Source organism: Sorghum bicolor, chromosome 9, assembly GCF_000003195.3.
Source record: "Sorghum bicolor cultivar BTx623 chromosome 9, Sorghum_bicolor_NCBIv3, whole genome shotgun sequence".
Taxonomy (NCBI): domain Eukaryota; kingdom Viridiplantae; phylum Streptophyta; class Magnoliopsida; order Poales; family Poaceae; genus Sorghum; species Sorghum bicolor.
Genome location: NC_012878.2, coordinates 57,750,886 through 57,775,470, shown reverse-complemented (window position 1 = coordinate 57,775,470; position 24,585 = coordinate 57,750,886). Strand labels below are relative to the sequence as shown.

Genomic DNA, 24,585 nt, shown 5'->3' with positions numbered 1-24,585 from the left:
CCCCCCCCCCCCCCCAAAATAAAAAAAAAAACCCTAGCTCTGAAGTAGCTGATATAAGATGTTGCTTTGGACCATGTCAATCTTAATTTCGATCTTTCGCAGTTGCGGACCTGCTCTTGGCTTGGATCAAGTCTATTATTATCAAGCCTCCTCCCGTCATTGTCGCTTTAATTTAATCCAATTCTCACACGGGAAAACCCAATCAGAATTACAAATGGTGACAGTGTTGGTTCCTGTCAAAGTTCTGGCAGATGAGATATAGATCTGTGCAAGTCAAAACCAACGGAACAGCTCGTAATTCAGGTAAGGAGAGAAGAACATTCAAGGACAGATGTCATACTATAGACGATATGCATAATGAAGGAAAGGTTCCTAGTCGTGGTTGTTACGAAAGGTAGCTGTTGGGACACTGTGATGTCGTCGGTTTTGGTTTCTGAAGAATGGATACTCTGATTTGGTCGACATCAGCACACAGCAGAGTTAACCTGAAACCTGAAGCTTTCAACATTTATCACCGCTGAATGACAAAATTTGTATATGTGTTATTGCTGATTGAACAGAGCTCCTGCTCATAGTAGTAGTTCATAGCTACTACTATATTCAGTTTCATTTTTCCATTTGTTTTATGGTGCGAAAGCGATACACATTTGAGAAAAAATAAGTGTGTTGCAGATTTTACAATGGCAATATGAAAAAATATGAATGTGCTGCACATCTGAAATGATACATATAAGAGAAAAGATGAGTGTGCTGCACATCTGAGAAAATATGAATGTGCCACTAGCTGATGCTTTACTACCTGAATGTGCCATTAGTTGATGCTTTACTACCTGATGCTGCATCTCACATCTTTGATGGGTTCCGATCTGCATAATCCAGCACCTAGACGTATATATAGTGCTACTTTCACAAACAAATTTCAAACTGGGATGCTGATTGCTGGGCTAATCTGTGGTACAGATTTGCTGTGATCTTTTGGTTCATTGTAGTAGGCTAGTAGCTCAAGGAAGGCAACCATGGATGAAGTGCCGAAGTGCTCAGTCGATGTAAGTTTGTTTCTTAAAATAAAAATCATTAAATCCATTGGAGTAGTTCCCTACAAAACACACTGATTATCCATGTTGCTTCCTTGCCATTGTACATAACACAATGATGCGCTTGATTTCTGTTAACACAGGTATGTTGTATCTGTGTCATGCATTACCTGAAGCGTTTCAGTTTGATTTGGGGCAGCTTGCTTTTCGTTCAAAATGGCAAATCCAGCCATTCTTTAGAAACACATCTATTTAAGAATATTCATATTTCTCTGAAGGAATTTGTAGTGAATAATCCATGAAGGATTGGTGCCTATAATCCTTCAGAATGGAGAACATGGGTTATGGAATTGTGAGGGAAATTCAGGTGACAGGAGGAAATAGGCAAGGGCTGGTTAGCAGATCAGTCCAACCACTGAAATACCGATTTCAGTATATAGCAGAAGCTGGCTAGGAGGAACAAGGACCTGGCTAGATGAAACAAGCTGTAATTTTAATTAATTGTCTGGAGACAAGTTGAATGAAACATGAAACAATGATCAAACTCAACGAAAAAAAGTACGGTTAATCGCATGAATGCTGGAACAACGGACTATACCAACCTGACTATGATTGTAGCCAAATTAACTGGAGTTCTTCAGCTGACACGAACAAGAGCATTACATAAAAATAATGCATTAGAATAGATGACAAGGGTGCAATAGAAACCAGTGCGCCATAATAACTAAGTGGGAACATAAACTATTGCCCGGTAAAACGATTATTCCGATTATTTGTTTCTCCAGCCTCAGGCTTCCCAACGCAATTCAGGTAACTTTGGCTTCTTGCATTCTCTTTCACATTCACTAGAGACCTGATGATGTTCTTCAGCACGAAGACCTGGCCGACGGAAGGACCCTGTACGGCCCACGACTGTTTTCAAGATGGTTAGATGCTAATGGGCCGCATTATCGGTGGCAACTAGCAACAAGAGGATTAGGATGAAGTGGTTACACGAGAAAAGCCTTTAGCAGATCGACACGAGCACTAAGAAGTAAGAACATTGATCATCATCAAAATAGAAGGGAAAACTGAACACTTAATAATCGAGTTCAGCAAGGCAAGCTCTTGGAGCTAGAGCTCGTAACGAGCAGCATAACATTGGTCAGGTCCACGGACGCCGTGGCCCTCCTTAGTATACACTTCATGTTCCTATCCAGGCTCTGCCTCACAATCTTGCCCACGGCGGTATCCCGGCGCCAATCGCCGCCGTCCTCGCCGGCGACGTCGTCTTCGTCGTCGGGGCACGACGTGCCGCCGCCGTCTCCCTCCATGCGAGGCCCCGAGTGCGCCCTGATCCTGCTCTGCTGCGGCCCTTCCTCCTTGAACCACTGCAGGATCTTGGCCGCTCTCCTCTGCGCGAGCGGGCTGCCGAGCAGCGAGACCTCCAGGAGAGCCTGCACGACACCGAGCTGGCGCATCCTGCGCCGCAGCGCGCGGCTGCCGTGCGCGAGCACCATGGCCAGGTATGTCGCGTGCTCCTGGCACCGCGCGCTCTCGTGCCGCGTCATGGCCTCCAGGACCGCCCGGGGCGCCGCCTCGCCCTCGCCCTCCTCCTCCATCGCCTTCCTCGCCGCCGCGCTCGCCGCCGCCAGCTCCCCGAGGATGCACAGCGCCGCCTCGGACGTCTTCCGGTCCAGGGAGAGGGACAGGGACAGGAGCGCGCGCACGGCGCCGCTGGACACCACGTCGCGCGCGTGCTCGAGCTTCGTCGACAGGTTGCGGAGGGCCGCCAGGCACGGCAGCTTCGTGTCGGACGGGACGTCGGCGGCGGTGAGGGTGGCCACGAGGAACGGGAGGAGCTCGGTGGTGGAGAGAGGGAAGTCGGTGTTGGCCAGTGACGAGATGGAAAGGACCAGCAGCGCCAGCTCCTGGCTTCTCGACAGGTCCTTGTCGTCCGTGAGCTGTGGCAGCTTCATGAGCAGACCGGCCTTCACGATGTGCACCTTATTTCTGAAAACCAAGAGCATCAGCACTTAAGCAGATACCCAAAATGACAACAGAATATTACAGATGGGCAGAAAACATGCTGCAATGGATTTCAAAGAACAATTTTGCCCTTTTTCAATCACCTAAAATTGCAGTCACTACTCTCTTTTTTTTCAGTCAATCACCTAATATAAAAACTAAAATTGCAGAGCAGAATGACAACAGATGCACCAAAAACATACTGTAAATTCAGAGAAAGGCCTTGCCAGTTTTCCACCAACTACTCAAATTGCAGTACTAATATATAATATGCAATTCAGGAGAAACAATACAGTAGTATATGGATCTATATCTATTCATTCTGAACTCATGAATTGTTGGATTCTAATCCAGTCAATTAGACACTTCTTGGAGCATGCAGAAGGGATGGCTTCATGCATCACGATCTATTGGATCACGTCTGTTCTATCATTCTATCGTCTGCGTGCTTCACGGGGTGCCATTGTGGTTTTCAGTTTCATTCCACTGTCACCATTGGCAGTCGATGCAATGCAACACCGCGCCGTGCAGGCAAATTGGCAACGAGTGCAAGTCCACATCAAGCCTAGTGAAAACTGAGTACGTACGTCCAAGTAACGACCGTCACACAATGGTGTCTATCTTTTCCTGAGTCCTGACGCAACATGTACTATGTGCTTGTCACTATCTGGGGCCCATGGCCATATCCACATGTGACATGACATACCAAATATGCATTATGCTAAGGGGGAAAAATAAAGCACAAATGTCTCTCTAAGAGCTACCTGGTTTCGTCCAAGTGATGGAACCAACGAAAAGAAACAAATGGTTAGGACTTGGGTCCATTTTGTTTGCCAAACTTTGTCAGCAGAAAACAAGGGAGGCTGAAACCTGAAAGAGCTGAGTCTGTGAGTGTGAGTATAGTACGTTTGAGATGCCTAATACCAACCAACAAAGCTGAAACTTGAGCCGGATAAAGTGCTGACATTATGTGTTTGTGGTCAATGATTCTGGCAGATCAAATAACAATGGCGTGAGGGGACTCTGGCAGTGGCAGACGCAAAGGTTGGCCCGTGCTCGCCTAATGGTTTGTGGAAAGCAGCGACCGGCAAGAATTGATGGGCGTGCATATTGTTTAACAAGGACTTTGACAAATGCTGCTCAAAAGGTCAGAGCAGTTTGAGAGGATTTGGCATGGCAGAGACAACCGGCCAAGGGGGCGACACCTTTGTCAAGGCTAATCAGTTCTGATTTTCAATCCTTTGTTATGGTTTTGCGAAAATTGTGAAGTGACTATAGTGCAGTTCATGTATATATGTGTGCAAGTGCAGCAACCCAGAGTTTTTGAATTAAAGCGAAATATATAAGCAGCGTGATCTTCGAAAAGAAATTACTCAAAAACGTGGCCTTTTTGTCGCCTGAATATTTGAACAAGATCATTTCTCCCCAATTCAAATCTCATGCAGCAGCAGAGGCATACTACGCTACCCACTTTAGTTCTAGTTCCAGTAATAACATGGCACGTTGATCAGAGAAGTTGCACGCGAGAAGAATCTCGAGGAAAGAACACCAAGGCACGCAGGCAAGTACAGTAAGCACGGAGAAGTAGAAGTCACTGACCGATCGACCAACCTGTGCGTCCCTCTGGCGAGCTCGAGCAGCGCCCCGGCCGCGGCCACGCGCGCCCCGGCGGCGCCCCGCGCGTCGGCGTCGGCCAGCATGTCCAGGAGCGGCGGCACGACGCCGAGCTCGGGCAGGAGGCGCTTCGTCCGCTCGTCGGCCCGCGCCAGCCTCGCGACCTCCCCCGCGGCGTCCCGCCTCTCCTCCGCCGCCGCGCCGAAGCTGAGCCGACTCACCGCGGCCCTCATCGACGCCGACGCGGCGCCGTCGACAGCCGCTGCCCCCATCCCCACCAGCAGCAGCAGCAGCAGTGAGGCCGGCTCGGTGGCGCCGGTGCATGCGCACGCACGTAGCTGCCGAGGTGGCCGGTGGTGGTGGTGGTGGTGGTGTACGTTTTTTTTTTTTCGCGCGGGCAACGTAGCGCCGAGGCGGGCGGGCGGGGCACGGGCACGGGCGTTTTCAAGTGCCCCGGCGGCTGACGTGTGGAGCACTTGTCTTATGGTGGGGTTGGGGTTCTCGGTTCGTCGGTTCGGGCCTTGACGTGGTGGTACCGGTACCGCAACGTGACACCACCACCGGGACCGGCCTGGAAAGCTGGAAAAGTGGCGACGGCCGGCCGGCTTTGTGTTGTGTACGTTGGGGTTGGGGGTGAGCCGCGCTTCCACCGCCTCGTGTGCTCGTGCCCTTTTCTTGTGATGACTTGTGAGAATTGGCCGGCGGGCAGCGTTATCACGTACACGTACGTACCCAGGGCACATGCATTTGTCCCGCTGGGTACGTTGGGGAATTATGGCGAGCGGTGCTTTGGACGAAAAAGGATGTGAATTAGGATGCTCGTGCTTTTTTCCTCGCCTGAAATTATACCTATCTCGATCTTCTAATTAAGGAAGAATTTTATCGTCATTGCGATGACTGAACTGTGACATGTGACAAAAACATGTCTGGCTGCGTGCCCATATTTCTTTATGGTCAGCTTAGGTAAGAAACTACGTACGTACGGGTCTTGTGAGTTCAGCCCCTTCTGCACTGCGTATACATGATGCTGATGTTACTTGCAGTGGCGGACCCAGAAATTGAAACTAAGGTAGTTTTAAAAAAAAATTTCATGCACAACACGACAAAATTCAAAGAAAAAAATCGGTAAAATGACTATAAAATAAGAAAAATTCAAAAAAAAAAATCGGTAAAATTTTTTTTAGTGCCAACAAGCTTGTTAGAGAGCTCACCGAGGGTGGTCGGTCCTTGAAATCTGTTATCCATCTTCACATAACTGGAATTGGGGGAGCAATCTGAGTTGCAATTCTTTTCTCCTCATGTTTCTTGAAAAGAACTGCTATATTTGATTTCTTCATGCCTCAACTTCCTAAAAACATATCAACAAATTCATTCAATTCTTGGCTCACAATCTCACAGAGTCACACCCACACAGTAGATCTGGGAGAAAAGCAAATCCCTAAACCAATAAACCTGGAAGCCATAGTTACTGTGCATAAATAAAATCAACTCACCACAGGAACAGAAGAGTTGGCCTAGGCGCTTGGCCGGCGGCCGGCGCCGGTGCGGACTGCCCACTGGGGGCGTCGGGCGTCCAGTCCAGGCACTGGGCGTTGGGCGAAGGGCGAAGCCGCGAAGGCACCAGGAGTCCAGGCCGACGGCAGGGCAGTACTGCGGCAGGGCGAGGCCGTGAGGGAGGCGGGAGCGGGAGGCCGGAATCCCGCCGGGGCGCCGGAGCGTGGAAGCGTCAGGCCGTCGCGGCGGCTCCTCCTCGGCCCTCGCGAGCCGCGACCTCGCCACTTCGTCGTTCGCTGGTTCACCAGGCCCTAACTCGCGAGTCGCACAAAATGTCAGGTCGGGATGAACGGAGGAAAAGGGAAGGGAGAAAGATGAGTACTGGGCCAAGTTTCTATAAGTTGAAAGGAGTACTAAAAAATTTTTGGACCAAAATCCAAGGTAGTCCTGGGCCTACCTAGACTACCTATTGGGCCCGCCACTGGTTACTCGTTAGGGCACCAGCAATGCAAGCCACTATGAGCATTAGCTTTAGGCTTTGTTTAGTTCCGAAAAGTAAAAAGTTTTCGGTACTGTAGCACTTTCGTTTGTTTGTGACAAATATTATCCAATCATGGACTAACTAGGATCAAAAGATTCGTCTCATGATTTACAGCTAAACTGTGTAATTAGTTTTTATTTTCGTCTATATTTAATGTTTAATGCATGTGTCACAAGATTCGATGTGACGGGAAATTTTTAAAACTTTTTGGTTTTCAGGGTAAACTAAACAAGGCCTTAGAAAAAAGTAATAGGCCACCTACTCGTAGATAGAGCGACGTCTATCTATCAATTATCCCAACCCAAATGATTCAACCCAAATGATTGCTCTCCTCTGACACACTGCTAGCCTACGGCTGCAAGGGTTCTATCTTTCATAGGCCTTGTTTAGTTTCCTAAAAATTTTGCAAAATTTTTCAGATTCCCCGTCACATCGAATCTTTAGACGTATGCATGGAGTATTAAATATAGATAAAAATAAAAACTAATTGCACAGTTTAGTCGAAATTGACGAGATGAATCTTTTGAGCCTAGTTAGTTCATGATTGAACAATATTTGTCAAATACAAACGAAATTGCTACAGTGGTCATTTTGCCAAAAATTTTGGAACTAAACAAGGCCATACTGTGGTCTTTTGAAAAAGAGTGGTGAGGGTGCTGCTCTAGGGCCTTTAGTTCCGAAAATTTTTGGGAAATGGACACGGTAGCATTTTCGTTTGTATTTGACAAATATTGTCCAATCATGGACTAACTAGGGTCAAAAGATTCGTCTCGTCAATTTCGACCAAACTATGCAATTAGTTTTTATTTTTGTCTATATTTAATACTCCATGCATGCGTCTAAAGATTCGATGTGACGAGGAATGTGAAAAATTTTGCAAAATTTTCTGAGAAGTAAACAAGGCCTAGGTTCTCCAATGCACGCGAGGACTACTTCTAGTTTTTGTCAGACGGAGCACTCAGTGCTTCTGCAGGCTGTTCTGACACTGTAAGGCAACTGATGGATGTGAGATGGACACCAATTGCATACATGGAGGTTGAGGCCTTGTTTACTTCCAAATTTTTTTGCAAAATAGGAATAGTAGCACTTTCGTTTGTATTTGACAAATATTATCCAATTATGTATTAACTAGGCTCAAAAGATTCGTCTCGTCAATTTCGACCAAACTGTGCAATTAGTTTTTATTTTTATCTATATTTAATACTCTATGCATACGTCTAAAGATTCGATGTGACGAGAAATCTGAAAAATTTTGCAAAATTTTTAAGTAAGCCACCGTGTAGCTCGTTGGGGAAGCCGGAAGCCCTTAGGTTTCGACTAGGTAAATGCCCGTGCGTTGCAACGGAACACAAAATATCACGATAACATATGTATGAGGGTGTTTAAATTTGTGAGATGAATCTTTTGAGCCTAGCCAGTTAATGATTAGATAATAATTACCAAATACAAACGAAAGTACTATAGTATCCAAAATCCAAAAAAATTGCCAACTGAACAAGGCCCTGTTGGCCTTGTTTAATTCACCTAAAAACAAAAACTTTTTAAGATTTCTCGTCACATTGAATTTTGCGGCACATGCATGAAGCATTAAATATAGTCAAAAACAAAAACTAATTACACAGTTTGCCTATAAAACATGAGACGAATCTTTTGAGCCTAGTTAGTCTAATTACACAAACAAACGAAAGTGCTACAGTGATCCGAACCAAAAAATTTTGGAAACTAAAAAAGGCCTAGTTACCAAAAATTTGTACAAAAGAAATGAATAAAATATTAAATATAGATAAAATAAATAACTAATTATACAACTTATCTGTAATTTACAAGATGAATCTTTTGTGCCTAATTAGTCTATAATTATATAATATTTATCAAACATAAATAAAAGTGTTACAAAATTTATTTAAAAAAATCGAACTAACAGAGCCTAGGTAGCTTGCTGCGCGCTGCTTTGTATGCTGGCCCGCAACACGTTGCTGCGTTGCCATGTTGCTAGCCTATGCAGCAGGCCTAAGCACCACAGTGAGCCAGGTGTTAGGCAGCTGCAGCAGACCTCAGTCCCGGCGAGCGAGCGATGGATGTGAACGATTTACTTTGACGCTTTTTAGTAGTAGGATATGTACGAGTTCAGTTTTGAGCAGCACACTGCATCAGAAATGAACGCAGTTTTTTGGTGCATACATGTTCAACATCTGCTATTCTTACCGTTCAACATTGCATTGAGATGTGTGCAATCCAAATCAGTAATGTGAAGCAGCAGTGAAGAAGTGTAAAGTAGCAGTGGGAGAGTACAAATGCACGAATCTCAAAGCACTTTTGGATGGTGTAGATAGTACATGTTGAGCATGTACATGCTATATCACAATATTGATCAGAAATTTATCGCTGCTGGATCAGCAAATTCAGTTCGAATGCAACCGTTCGATCAGGGCGTTTACGATGGCGCCATGGTTGCCATATCAAACCAAGGACGATGGTGATAAAAAAAACTAAGAAAAACTCTGGTGTCAATGGCATGCTACAAGCACTAACATAATTACTCTACATTTACATATTTGACTCGTTTGATTTTCCAAGGGACCCACATCATCGTCTGGATCTGATAAATATTTGGCTGAGCTTTGGCCGGCTAGCTGATACTCACATGCTCATTTGATTAAAAAGAAAAAAGGAGTAATAAGTGCTGGTGGCCTGCATGGTGGGTCGGCTGGCTCGGACAGAAATGCTGGAGCATTATAAGAAAAGCGTTAGAGATCCATTAGTGTAGTTGTGTGCTTGACAATGACTAAGCCCATTATCCCCTTGTTAGATTAGATAACGGGCGAGGTCGAAAATAAATTATATATAGTTTAATAATAACTAGAAAGTTGGTTTGCTCAAATAGTACAGTAGCTAGTCTTTTACTATAATAATGTACATCTGAATTTTTTTAGTTAAAATTACTTTAAAATAGTTCTTTATTTGGTTGTTGTAAATGTCTTTTTCTCTATGTGCTTGCTCTCCATCATCGACACAAAAAATCAAAAGCTACTATCAACCAATCCATTAGCCCTCCTCTTGTGATTAAGAAATTGAGCTCCACAAGAGTACTATTTTGTGACCAGGCATTATGCATTTGGTGCCATGAACAAATCAGGCCATCCTTCAGTTCCTCTTGCGGAGCTCAATTTCTTAATAAAATCATTGTCCAAATCTCTCACCTATTGTACAGTTTTATCCCTCGTGTAAATACCTGCTGTAAAATTAAACTTGAGATAATCCCATACCTTTTCTTATGAACCCGTCATGGAGATCCATTAGTGGTGTGCTTGGGGAGGTGTCGTCCTGCTCACGAGTCATGGAGATGCCGGTGGTGGACTGGTGGTGGAGAAGGGAGGCACCATGCGTGTGGTAGTTCGAGGAGTAGACATTGTCGGAAAAAATTAGGAATTTAGGATCAAATAGGGGCCAACAAAATTAGGAATAGCCTATTGTAATGATTTTTTTCTCCACTCTCAGCTGAGATAATAGTAGGGCTGGCCACATGTAGGGAGAGGTGAAGAAGGAGGTCAGAGTCTGGTGCGACCTTGCGAGGCCGCGAGGGTGGTGGCGTGGCGGTGTGCTGGTGTTGGGCCGCACGTGGTCACCGCAGAATGGATACGGCAGTGGGCTAGGCCGATGGATAGGTAATTGGGCCGTAGTTATGCGGACAGCGAACCTTCGTCGTTTTCGCATCGGGTGATCGGGTGTCGTTCTCGGCGGTGATTCAGCTGCCCCACGGACAAATCCCGTGATGCCGCACGAGATCGCGACTAGTGAAGTGAAATCAATCCACAGTATCCGTTGTTGCGGCTCACCAATCAACCCATCAAGCTGCTGCTAGCCCACTAGTGCATCCATCCAACGCTGACACCACCACCAATTGTCCAGTTGTTAACCGCACCGTACGTACGTGACGTGACACGCGCAGAAAACCCACACTGCTGCTTGCGTGGAGTAATTAGTTCGTGAAAAAAAAGTTTTCGAGTATTATAACAATAATTAGTGTCTAATTATAGACTAATTAGATTTAAAGATCCGTCACACAAAATACATACAAATTATATAATTAGTTATTTTTTAAATCTATATGTAATGTTTAATACACATATATAAATATTTGATGTGATGTGATGAAAAAGTTTTTGGTTAAGGCCTTGTTTAGTTTTATTTATTTTTTTATAAAATCGGCATTATAACACTTTCGTTTGTATTTGACAAATATTGTCCAATAATAAACTAACTAGACTCAAAAGATTCGTCTCACAAATTACAGGTGAACTGTGTAATTAGTTTTTCGTCTATATTTAATGCTCCATACATACGTATAAAGATTCGGTGTGATGAAGAATATGAAAATTTTTGTAAAATATTATGATAACTAAACAAAGCCTAAGAACTCTCACCCTAGCGAACAATGGTAGCTTATCACAGCCAGGACCAGGAGCCAGAAGCGCTTGCCACCACCGTACCCCGGGGGACCTTGCAAAATTCACGCGGAAAAGCAGCGGACGGCATGGGTATCGGCATTCGGCAACGCCGCGACGGCACGGCAGCTCAAGAGCTCTTCGCAGTTTCCTCGCTGCCGCGCACCGTGCACGGCGCCCGCGGTCTCGAGATCCACACGACCAGCGCGCGGGGGGAGACGCTAAAAAATGACGCCGCCCGCGTGCGGCGTGCTGCCTGCGCCGCGCCGCGCATCTCCAGGCGAGGGCGTGCAACCCGCCAAAACCACGTAGGCTCGCCGCGCACGTGAACGGCCAACGGCCCCTAGCCCCGGCGTCGTCGCATCGCGGCCGACGACGGCGCATCACACGGCGGGCTTAGCCGTATAAATCCACAGGGATTAGCCCTGACACGTCCGCCCTCATCAGTCACACACGGACAGTTCCCACCCCCACCACACCAACCGCTCGCCACCCGCCTCGCCGTCCTCGTTCGCAGCTGTCCTGCACTGCAATCGGCTACATGGCGGCCTCCACCCTCGCGTTCGGCCACCCCAAAACCCTAGGCGCCGCCGCCGCATCCGCCGGTGCGAAGGCCCTCCCGACCTCCTCGTCCGTCTCCTTCCCGGCCACCCAGCAGCCCGCGTGCCACCTCTCCTCGTCCGCGTCCGCGTCCGCGCACGGGGCCCGCCGCCGGGACGTCGCCGCCATGGTCTACGCGCCGCCGGCCGTCGGCACCGCCATGCCGTCGCTCGACTTCGACACCTCCGTCTTCAACAAGGAGAAGGTCTCCCTCGCCGGCCACGAGGAGGTGCGCCCCAATCACCCGTTGCCGTCCCCCCTTTCGCTACTCCGTGGTGGATGGGGATGGATGGCTGATGAATCTCTCCGTCGTTTCGGTACGATTTGATTTGTTTTGTTTTGGTTCGTGACCGGTTTTTCGTGGCGCAGTACATCGTGCGCGGCGGGAGGAACCTGTTCCCGCTGCTCCCGGAGGCGTTCAAGGGGGTCAAGCAGATCGGAGTCATTGGATGGGGCTCGCAGGTTCGACACACATGCCCACACACTTCCTCTTCCGCACTCACATATAGGCGAATCGGTGTTGTCATATCTAGTAGTAGTAGATGACATCGGTTTCGCTTGGATTTCTACTGCTGTTTGGGTTCAGGGCTCATAAACATGGCGCTGTTCCTTTTGCAGGGACCTGCCCAAGCTCAGAACCTGAGAGATTCACTGGCTGAAGCAAAGTCAGACATTGTTGTGAAGGTTAGTTCTTCTCTTGTCAGACTAATATATCTTATCCCTGATACTTAGCACTATCTATCTATTCATACGAAAACCACGTTGACTTAAAGATCTATACTCTTTATTTACAGAAAAATGGTATATACTTTGCTTTTATTGAAAATAAATAAATAAATCAGATTTTACTTTCCTCTGGACTATTTTCTTTCAATTGTTAATTCAACTGGGGACAGTTTATCATTCTTTATTCTGTGCAACTTGGACATGGCAATTATGAATCATATATTCTGCCTCCTGTATATACTTTGGCTCTGTCCTGTCACTGCAACATACTGCTGCCTTTTGCTTTCAGATTGGTCTACGGAAAGGATCCAAATCTTTTGAGGAAGCACGTGCTGCTGGATTCACCGAAGAGAGTGGAACCTTGGGCGATATTTGGGAAACTGTCTCCGACAGCGATCTTGTGTTGCTGCTGATTTCTGATGCTGCACAGGTTTGCTTCATGCTCATTAGCTGCATGGTTTCATGTGCATTCTTTTGTATATGTATACTTGTGCCTGATGCTTGACTTGTGCCAAGTCGTCTACAAGAGGTTGTTTTGTTTCCTGTCAGTTAGTTCAACCTATAAACCGTTCTGTAGCACACCCATTCATCATTTCATTATGCTGATATGGTACTTATTTGTTGCATCTTCGGTATTCATCCTGAAAGTTGCATTTCACTTTCTGCAGGCTGACAACTATGAGAAGATCTTCTCTCACATGAAACCAAACAGTATCCTTGGTTTATCTCATGGATTTCTTCTGGGACATTTGCAATCACTTGGACTTGATTTCCCAAAGAACATCAGTGTGATTGCTGTATGCCCCAAGGGAATGGGTCCATCTGTCCGCAGGCTTTATGTTCAGGGCAAGGAAGTCAATGGTGCTGGCATCAACTCTAGCTTTGCTGTGCACCAGGTATGCTTGAAGCTCTGCTGCGCTTATCAATGTTTCAGTTTATTTCTCTTTATTTGATTTCATTGAAAACATATTTTAGAAGCATTTGGTGACAGATGTGCTTTATGCTTTTACTAATGTTGTTTCATTGTTAGGATGTTGATGGAAGGGCAACTGATGTTGCTCTAGCATGGTCAGTTGCACTTGGCTCCCCCTTTACATTTGCTACTACTTTAGAACAGGAGTACAAGAGTGATATCTTTGGAGAGCGAGGTGAGCATACTGATCTGTTCATGTTGCCACTAATAATTGTACCGCGAGTATGTAACTAACCATTTAACGTACAGGCATTTTGCTGGGTGCGGTCCATGGTATCGTGGAGGCTCTGTTTAGGAGATACACAGAGCAAGGAATGGATGAAGAGTCAGCCTACAAAAACACTGTTGAGGGCATAACTGGGATCATCTCGAAAACCATCTCAAAGAAGGTATGTGACTATTCATCCTTACACCAACCATTGTCGGTCTTTGTTTACTAGATTGTGATCTTAATTTCCTGGTTGGACCACAGGGGATGCTTGAAGTGTACAACTCATTGAGTGAGGAAGGCAAAAAGGAGTTCAACAAGGCTTACAGTGCATCGTTTTACCCGTGCATGGATATACTCTACGAATGCTATGAAGATGTGGCCTCTGGAAGTGAAATCCGGAGTGTGGTGTTGGCTGGGCGGAGGTTTTACGTGAGTTCTGTTACATTAAACCATTATCTCTGATGTTGGTCGTGCTCATGGTTAACTTTACATTTTTGACACAATTTAAAATAAAATATTTGTTATGTTTTCATAGGAAAAAGAGGGCCTCCCAGCTTTTCCAATGGGCAACATTGACCAAACTCGCATGTGGAAGGTTGGTGAAAAGGTGCGCGCAACCCGTCCAGAAGGTGATCTTGGCCCGCTCCATGCCTTCACTGCTGGAGTGTACATTGCCTTGATGATGGCGCAGGTAAGATTCTTCTGCCTCTTATCACTGGACAACTGATTGTAACCTCATGCTGTCAATGAAGCTCAGCTTATCCGTTTGTTGGTGTCCAATGGCTTTAGATTGAGATCTTGAGGAAGAAGGGGCACTCCTACTCTGAGATCATCAACGAGAGCGTGATCGAGTCAGTGGACTCGCTGAACCCGTTCATGCACGCCCGTGGGGTCGCCTTCATGGTGGACAACTGCTCCACGACGGCTCGCCTGGGATCCAGGAAGTGGGCACCACGCTTCGACTACATCCTGACGCAGCAGGCCTTCGTGACGGTGGACAAGGACGCCCCCATCAACCAGGACCTCATCAGCAACTTCTTGTCAGACCCTGTCCATGGCGCCATCGAGGTCTGCGCGGAGCTGAGGCCCACCGTCGACATCTCCGTGACTGCCAACGCCGACTTTGTGCGCCCAGAGCTCCGACAATCTTCCTAGATTGAGGCAGTGAGCAGAGAGAGTGAGAGGGAGGGAGAGGAAGAGAGGATTTCGTGTCCAGAGTTAGAACAGAGTTGTATGTTGTGCGACTGCTTTGTAAGTCTGAACTGAACCTATGTGAGCTTCTATCAGAGGACCTGAGAAAGCTTGGGCATCTGTTTTTGGAATAAAATGGGCCCTTATATGGAATAGCTTGGGAGGGTATGTGCATGTGCGAAAGTATGATAAACAGGTGGTCTCTCTTCCCATTGGTTTGCTCTTTGCTCGTCATGCCCGTGCCTTTTTTTTTTTTTGTGGTATATAAGGCCCGGCCCGGCCACCTTGAATCACTCGAAATGTTGTCTACGAATGGACTAAGAGAGTATTATAGTATGGAAAAAGTCTACTTTAGGTCCCTCAACTTTCACGAAAGTCTAATTTTCATCCCTAAACTCTAAAACCGGACAAAATACATCCCTCAACTTTTAAAACCATGCACATGACATCCTTGACCTGCTTTTGAAAGCGGTTTTACCTTTTTCTTTTTATTTATTTTGGCTGATTTTTTTGAAAAATCACAGTAAATCACATAAAAATCATAAAATAGAAAACTCAATTTTGTTGGACTTAAGATCAGTAGATCTACACATTGAATATATAATATAGTATATTCTAGTACAAATTTTTTTGATGTATCTTTAGATCTATGATTTTCTCTAATTAATTAGATTAATTATAGCTACATTTTCTATGGTCTAATCGTGATGAATATATGGTGAGCTAATTATTCTATGTTTGAGTTATAGTAAAAATTGTATACTCATTGAATCATGTATTACTTAGTTATAGATTTATTTAGGTTTATGCTTGTTAAATTATAATAAATCTATAACTAAGTTATACATGATCTAATGAGTATGAAATTTTTACCATAGTTTAAATATATAATAATTAGTCTAACATAAAAAATTCACCACAATTGCACCATACAAACTATAGCTATGAATTATTCTAATTAATTATAGAAAAACACAGATCTAAAGCTACAATAAAAAATTTGTACTAAAGCATACTATATTATATGTTCACTATGTAGATCTACTTATCTGAAGTTCAACAAAGTTAGAATTACTATTTTATGAATTTTATGTGATTTACTATAATTTTACAAATATTTAGCCAGAATAAATAAAAATGAAAAAGACAAAACTGCCTTCAAAACCGCTCATAACCATGTCAGGGACATAATATGCATGGTTTCAAAAATTGAGGGATGTATTTTATCCGGTTTTGAAGTTCAGGGATGAAAAACAGACTTTTTGTAAAAGTTGAGGGACCTAAAGTGGACTTCTTCCTTATAGTATTGAGGTGCCCAAAATGGCCCACTTGTCACTGCGAACATAGGGCCATCTCTGTAAGCATTTGCCAACGGGCTCTCCATCATCCAAACTGCGAGGTGCGGCCCAACACCTCGTAGCGGGTGGGGGTTCCAACACCACGCACGCTCGCCCAGCAGCCAGCGTAACGCGACCGGGTCAGACGGGCGCGCCGAGCGCCCGAGCCACTGAATTGGATCGATATATTCTATTGTTACACTGAGGCTGGAGACCTGGAGTTGGACTGATCCAATGTGCAAGTCTTTGCCCGAAATTTATAGGGATTTGTGCAAAATTCGGAGACCACGTGGTTTTCACAACAAACCGCGGCAACTGTCTACGTTCAAAAAAGTAAATACAATGATAGACCTGGTCAAAGTTTAACTATTTGAATTTAGCTAATTTATAGAAAAATAACATCAGCATTTGTGACTCTAAATATATGTATCATAAAAAAAAACTGTGCAAACTCTAATCTGGACCGCACGATGTTGATCTAAGGGGGCACATGAGAGAGGTAGAAAGAGGGATTTGTAAAAGTGTGATTAAGAGCGGACGGTTAAGTGCAAAATTACTCAATTTCTCCGCGCCTCTTGGATCAACATCATGTGGTCCGGACAAGAGTTTGTACAGTTTGCACGGGAGATGAGTTTGTACTAGATCTGTTACCTAAAAAAATAGTATAATAAATACTATGCTCTGTATACAAATTTTGTTTAGATAGTTTTTTAGTATTATTTTATATTATTCTACAAATTGTAGAACCAAAAGATAATAGTAGCTCCTTGTGCGCATGAGGCACTAGAAGTTGTGTGCCCGGGGGTATTGGACCTTTTAGGGCAGGTCCAACACTGAGGAACAGCTCGTACTGCTCCAGTAAAAATCAGCAGGACACACACGCAAAGATAACATGAAGCAGTACATCTCCCAATGCGAGCTGCTCGGACCATGCTTTTTGTCAAAAGCACTTGCCAGTGCATGTAGCAGGCTTTTTCTCTCCCATCGTTGCTATTTGTCATACGAAGCAGCCGTTCTTCTCCCACAGCAGATCTTGGTTGCCTCTTATCTGACGAGACTGCTGCCGAACCACCATCTCTCGTGATATAGCAAACCGATGCCTATGTGGACTTGGGGCAGCACGCCATGCTGGAGCGTTGAAGAAGCCCTTAGACTGGAGTAGAAAAGCTGTTGCAAGCTTTTGCCTAATCAACAGCAGCTGCGCTCAACTAAAGTCTCAAGACGTAGGCGCATCCTACTAGTGCGTTTGCAAGGCTTCGGTGGTTACGCAGTTTGTTGGAGTCAGTTGGGAAGTAGGCAAGTAGCGTTCGGTGGCCTCTAGTTTGGCGGAAACGTCCTTTACATTTTGGTTCCTATATATATAAACCATGGCCCAACATTTTCTAAATAAAAACAAATTTTGCTTATTCACATGTAATCCTTTCTCTCTCTCTACTTTTTCGACAAGGAATGCTGAACTGCAATCTGGAAGGCAACTATGGTCCTATACATTTAAATAATTGAGAAGGTATGTATATACATATTTGTTTCTAAATGATCTACCACCATCAATATTAGAAACCTAACTTAGATCCTATACATTTAAATAATTGAGAAGGTATGTATATACATATTTGTTTCTAAATGATCTACCACCATCAATATTAGAAACCTAACTTAGATATATAATTGTCGGTAACTGGATTTGTGATCCAGACACTAATGAGTGATACGAGTCTACGTACCTCGGAACTTAGACGATGATGCAAGAAGAACACAAAAGATTATACTGGTCCGAAAACTGTGAAAGGTAGCTAATAAGTTTCTACAAATTCAGTATTTTAAACACATAAGGCTTCCTTTTGCAATGCAAGATTTTAGAAAAGGAAGAATATATAAAAAAATGTAGGAACAGAATGCCCTAACGCCTTAACTCCTATGGATTGAGAAAATACGTGAAATTTGACGACGGAGAGGGTAAAGAGACATAAATGAAACTTCCCACTTGGTAAAATCCCTCCAAAATTCATAGGAAACAAGACATTCCATAGGATTTGTAGCAACCCAGTCTCATTTGTTCTAAAAGGATTCATAGGAAACTCCTCTACGTTTCTCCAGAGGGAGCCTAATAAAGGCGCAATGCAAAGGGAAAACTATCAATATGGATGGAATGATGTATAGAGTTTTTTCAGAAAGGACGGGCCGCTTTTATTAGACGATGTATGATATATAGAGTAATAAGTTTATTACAATCAAATAGAGATTAGAGAATACCTATATGTGTATCACGTAGAAAATCAAAAGAGAGAAGATGACCGACTTTGGTTAGTTGTGAGCAATGCATTCATCAACAAACTTGTATACTTACATCTCCTTGGAGTCTAAATCCTAGCCTGTGTAAAAGAGCGATTAGTCAAACAAAATTCAAATTCAAGCACCAACAAAAAGTTCTTTGTTGTTCCAAACAAAACAAAAGAGAATGAAGAATCACTACCAAAATGGTGAAGTTCTCCTAGTGTTTTTAGTTAGTAATAAAACACTACCACTAGTCAAGACACTAGGGAATCTTCACTAGAAGACATTTACTAGAGAAAGTTCATTCTAAATTTTGAATGCTAATTAAAACACTAGGAGAACCCCACATCACTAGGAGAAATTATAAAATCTGGTTGTGAATCACTAGAGCATTAAATAGCATTCAAACTGTATCACGTTTTCTCGCGCTAATGTAATGGTTCGATTATACATTGCACGTTTTTAAAAATTTATATGTAACCATATGGAGCCAGAGCTGCATTGAGCTTTACTCTAGAAGTACCATTTTAAAATTAATCTAAACATGGAGCCACTGCCGGAGCAACATATGCTTCAAAAACCATGCAAATGGCATGGTAATTGTCTACTACTCCTATATCTATAGTACGTTCACGTCGGCCCCTCGGAGTTGACGAACTCACGGCAAATTCAAAAATCTGCGACGCCGAAAATAATCGATCGACACGCAGGTCCGAGTCCGAGGGCCGAGGGCGTGTCCCAATTAATGCAACACCCCGCGCTCGATTCCGAAACCAACGGCGAGTCCAACCCAAACATGCTCCACGCTCTTGCGACCTGCCCACCCGTCTCCCCCCATATATATATGCGTGCCCAGCCACCCCCCAATGCAAGCACAACCAACTACCAAACGAAGTCGATCGATCTCAGCTAGTAGCTGCTTATTAGCTTAGCTAGTAAATAACACACACACGCACACACACACACCCACACCCAAGCAAGCAGAAGCAGCTAGCTAGGTAGCAGCCATGGCGGCGGAGAAGGAGGGCGCGGTGGTGACCAAGGGGCACGACGAGGGGACGAAGGCGGCGGCGGCGCTGCTGGAGGAGTTCGGCCTCCCGCTGGGCCTGCTGCCGCTGGAGGACGTGACGGAGGTGGGGTTCGTGCGGGACACGGGCTACTTCTGGCTGGCGCAGCGCAAGAAGGTGGAGCACCGGTTCCACAAGATCGGCAAGCAGGTGAGCTACGACGTCGAGATCGCCGGCTACGTCCAGCCCAGGGGCATCAAGAAGCTCAAGGGGGTCAAGGCCAAGGAGCTCATGCTCTGGCCGCCCATCAACGAGATGGCCGTCGACGACCCGCCCACAGGCAACATCCACTTCAAGAGCCTCGCCGGCGTCACCAAGACCTTCCCCGTTGACGCCTTCGCCGCCGGCCAGTAGCCATGCATGCGCATGCATCTCTCCCGATTGATCTTATATATACTACAATATATCAACACACCATTACTATAGTGCGCGCATATTATATTAGTCTTGTTTGTGTTACCTATATATGTTACGATGAGCTGCTTATGTATACCTACCTGCTGGCTAGCTATCTCTTGAGATCTTGATATGATGGATAAACTCTAGTTTTTCCTACAAATATGGTGAAATAAAGCTAAATAAAAGTAAATCTTATGTTTTTTTGATACACTACTTGTGCCGTGTTGATCCAATTAATCATAGATCCTCTGTTCCTAAATAAAATATTTTCTAGAATTAATTCAAGTTGTTTTTATGTTAGGCCGGATTTATAGAAAAGGGCATAAATGGTTGACATCATATGACCGTATTATGAATCGCAAGAAAGTATATATGATCGTATTATAAAAATATTTTATGATGTATTTAATAAGATTATTTCGCATTGCTTTCATAAATCGTGACAGACTTTTCTATGAATTTAGTAAAACTTTTAAAAAATGACTTATGAAAACTTTTTTTTAAAAAAAAATCGGATGGAGGGAGTACACATGTGAACAAGACCTGAATGCATTTACCGTTCAGGTTCTGATAGCCCAAATTCGATGATCCAGACATCCAGTACCATGTTGACCTAGTCATACTTCATCCATATGAACAAATCACTTTCTAGAATTATCTTTAGTTATTTTTTAAGTTAGACCAAATTTATAGAAAAAGGGCATAAATGCATATGGCACTAGATGATCACATTATAAAAAAATATTTTATGGTGTATTTGATGACACTAATTTGCATTGGTTTCATACATCATGAAATTATTTTCTAAAATAAAAATTTGGTAAACTTAATAAAATATTAACTTAAGACAACTCTAATAAGAATTGAATTTTTCGTGGACCTAGGGAGGGAAGTATGAACACGAACGACAACCTTGAATGCATTTAGTTCATGTTAAAATTAGTTAGCCGATGAAACAGTGTAGCAAATCGCAGAGGATTAAAGAAGAGGCGAAGAGCCGAAAGCAATACGGCAAAAAAAAAAAAACGAAGGAAAGGCACGCGTCAGCCCTTTCACTTCTTCAACGCTGGTAACAGGGATACCGTCGCTGTGTGAGGCTGTGAGATGAGGTAGTACTCTACGTAGTGAATTAGACTTGTGGGCAACTAATGCAAGGATAACATAGCTAGTCTCCCTGGTTTACTGGACAAAACAAATGCAATAATGCGTTGAGTTTCATCACGCAACAATGAACGACAAGATCATGTGTCTGACCATTTCCGATTCGATTTGATGCAGTTTTGTGCTCATCAGGCGTTTTTCTGTACTCTGCTTGCTACTGCTAGTAGCCAGAGCCTTTGATGTGATTCTACAGCCTATGTTGAGGGCCGGTGAAGGTGAACAACGGGAGCCGTTCTCGTTAAGGTTAGCATATACTAATACTCCATGTTGAATAAATGCCACAGATAGCTAGCTGACAGAGCGACAGATGACCTAAACGTGAAGGAACTTCTACTAGATCATATTCATAGTTTCTTCATACATACACACCATCAGCAACACTGTAAAAGGCCGTTGTTCATCATAATAGTATAAGTAGTTTCAGACGAAATAACACTGATCGTTAGCTATTTCATCACAAATCAAATGAATAAAGGAAAGAAAGAACAAGAGGGAGACGAAATCAAAAGAGGAAGACCTTGCATGAATGATGATAAAATTAAATTACACTGATCGTTAGCTATTTCATCGTAATATGCATGCAGGGTAGAGTAATTACGCACATCTATCTCTCACCCGTTCTCCTTTTGCTGGAGGCGCCAGCAGAAGTCTTGCGATCACCAAGAGAACCTTGTTGAGCGGCTTGTGGTGGTGCAGCAGGCCTGTTGCTCTCCTCCAGCTCGGCGGCGACGGCGGCGTCCTTGCCGGTGAGCCTCTGGACGACGGACTTGAAGTCGTCGGCGGTGTCGGCCTCCACGTACACCGTCTCGATGATCTTCACGGTCACCGGCTTGGGGTTCCCATCCTCCCTCGTCGACATTGCTAGCTGCAGATGCGTATCTGCAGCCTGCAGGTACGCTCGTTTTGTTCAAGAGAAGAGGGAGAGAGAAAGCAGCTAGGTGACGGGACGTCACTGGCAGGAATTTGACTGCGTTGCGTGTGTGGAGAAGAACTCGATCGATCGGGAGCCGTGCCATATACTTCGCCTTCGTGCGTCGATAAGCCGGCCTGGACGACCAAGGTAGCACGTACCTTGAACTGTTCCTTGCTGGGTTCTCAAAAGCTACTGACTAATGTAGAATAAGTATACTGGCACTGACCTATGGCACTGGAAAACACACAGTAATGGGTTTTGAGCTAGTCATATATACTCGTACAACCTACCTTGGATTATATTCGGAGCAACATGAATGAAATGGCGAAAAGGAGATGAAAATTACAGCTCTGAGCTATATATTTCTGGTCTAGGAAAAATTCTAGCAGTAAATAATTCCCTGTCTGAGACGAAACATACAAGACGGACGCATGCACGTGTTTGTCCTTGGAGCAGATGAAGAGGCAGGCAAGTCGGCCCCAAGTCGAAGCGGCAGTTGCAGTGGCGTTTGACCTTGGGCCGGCCCTGTAGTTTGACAAGTAACCACGGTCAGAGCCGGCCGTACCTAAGACGTGAAGAAGCTGCAGCTATTCTGTTGATCAGTCAATATCGTACCCGAGTTAAACACAGTACATGACCGTGGTTTTGGACCTGTTCAAGTTCAGCCATTGTTTGCTGAATGCTGCTGCATCCCTCGGAAAATTTTGCGAAACCTTTGACCAAGCTATTAATTAACCACATGCTGCTGAACCAAACACCAATACATTCCATTTGGCAGAGTCCTCGCATGCAGGTATTCCTACTCTAGATACCTGTTAACATGATCCCCAAGCATATGTTGCTATCCACCGTCGTCATATCATTTCCCGAACACATGCATTCCACAAAGGACCCCACAGATGAACTATCACACCATCCTCCATCCTGAGTCAGCTCCAATCCAAATAAGCCCAAACTGCAATAGCCCGATAGGCGATAGTTGTCCCCTTTAGATGAGCCCATCGACAGGTCACCATCATCGTCATTTGCATCGGACGACGACAGTCCACACTCCCTCTCTTGCGTTGCGACTAATCGCTAGTACTCTCTCCGTCCACGAAAGAATCAATTTCTGTAATCAAAATTTTTTAAGTTTGACTAATTTTATAAAAAAAAAGAATAACAACATCTATGACATAAAATGCACATTATATAAAAATATATTCTATGATGAATCTAATGATATTAATTTGATATCATAAATCTTAGCATTTTTTTCTAGAAATTTAGTCAAAGTTTAAAAAGTTTTAACTTAGGACAACTCTAGAAATTGACTCTTTCGTAAACGGAGGGAGTAGTATAATTGCATAACTGCAGACCCAGCTATAAAGACAAAGAACATTTTCTTATTCTAAAGTACATCACGTCCAGCAAAGAACAGATTAAAGGCCTACACTAATAATGGCACATGAAACCTCACAAATTTCATGAAAAAGCAATAATGTTACAATTACAAAATTTATGATGAAAAATGTTAGATTCGTCACCATATTAACTGAGGCGGCCCTTATAAGTGGTCTACCTCAAAAAATGGGGAGGCCGGACACTTAAAAGGCCCGTCTCGGTTAACAAGTTTTAGGCCGCCTCTGTAAATTGATTTTTTGAGACAATTGCATGTAACCATCTCGGTTAATAAAAAGTGTCTGCCTCAGTTAATCCGAAGCATTGACTGAGGCGGATAAAATTACTGCCCACCACCGAGCGGATTTTGAAAAGATCGCGGTTAAGTTTTTTTATAGTGCTAGACATCCTTAATAAAAAGGAAAGATAGGGAACAAACCGATATTTACCATCCAAGTGTCATAAATTCTAGATTTTTATATAATATTCAATGGCCATAGTGATGCGAGGGAGTTGGGTGCGAGTAATTTAGCGTTTTTTTTAACATCTAGCAGCAATTTGGAAGTGGGACTCCTGAAAAATAGGAACACATGTCAAACAGGGAAATCGATACAGTAGTTAGTTGTAATAACTCATAAACCCTTCTGGGTCACACTAAGCAAAAGATTACATTAACTTGAAGCCTGAGAAAGCTATTAGGTGGTGCACGCTTAGATTTGGCTCAACTAAATCTTAAGATGGTTCATCGGATGGTAGCGTCAAGACACCACTGATTTGCTCTATTGTTGAACTGGACAGAATTGGTGGAGACGTTGTTGTAAATAGTCAACTATAGCACCTTTATAACTCCGCTATAGCTTGGTTTATAACTACTGTAACTATAGCTTTTTTTTGTTGTAGCTAAATGTGGTAGGCCGCTATTTAAATAGGTTTGGAGAAACACAAGTCAAAAAACACAACCCCAGGTGTTTATTGCACAACTAGACTCTGGGTCTTCATTTTGGTTTTGTGGATGTTTTTTTTTATTTTGATGGTGTTTTTATTTGTACTGATCTCTTACATGATAGGACCCCCAACACACCAAATATACGCTCGACGTACCCCCTCACTATTTCTCGAAGCTTCAGAAATTGTGAAGTGTACTCTTGTTACCTTGAGGATTTATTATTATCTTGACAAATAATCAAATATGGACCATGAGACATATATGCCAAGGCA

The 24,585-nt window shown here is 44.1% G+C and overlaps 3 protein-coding genes across 3 annotated transcripts; 2 read left to right on the top strand and 1 right to left on the bottom strand.

Moving 5' to 3' along the window:
• LOC8083783 lies at positions 2,062-5,052 on the bottom strand. The gene is made up of 2 exons (XM_021447316.1): positions 4,653-5,052; positions 2,062-3,026 (listed from the first exon to the last, which is right to left on the bottom strand). The coding sequence occupies exons 1-2, from the start codon at positions 4,925-4,927 to the stop codon at positions 2,126-2,128; spliced, it is 1,176 nt and encodes a 391-aa protein (XP_021302991.1). The 5' UTR covers positions 4,928-5,052; the 3' UTR covers positions 2,062-2,125.
• On the top strand, positions 11,555-15,043 carry LOC8083782 (ketol-acid reductoisomerase, chloroplastic). The gene is made up of 10 exons (XM_002441506.2): positions 11,555-11,964; positions 12,105-12,197; positions 12,354-12,419; positions 12,751-12,891; positions 13,130-13,357; positions 13,492-13,609; positions 13,684-13,823; positions 13,907-14,074; positions 14,181-14,336; positions 14,435-15,043. Exons 1-10 carry the CDS (start codon positions 11,677-11,679, stop codon positions 14,798-14,800), a joined length of 1,764 nt encoding a protein of 587 aa, XP_002441551.1. The 5' UTR covers positions 11,555-11,676; the 3' UTR covers positions 14,801-15,043.
• On the top strand, positions 19,372-20,098 carry LOC8064704. Its single transcript, XM_002441505.2, has one exon. The coding sequence runs from the start codon at positions 19,455-19,457 to the stop codon at positions 19,866-19,868; it is 414 nt and encodes a 137-aa protein (XP_002441550.1). The 5' UTR covers positions 19,372-19,454; the 3' UTR covers positions 19,869-20,098.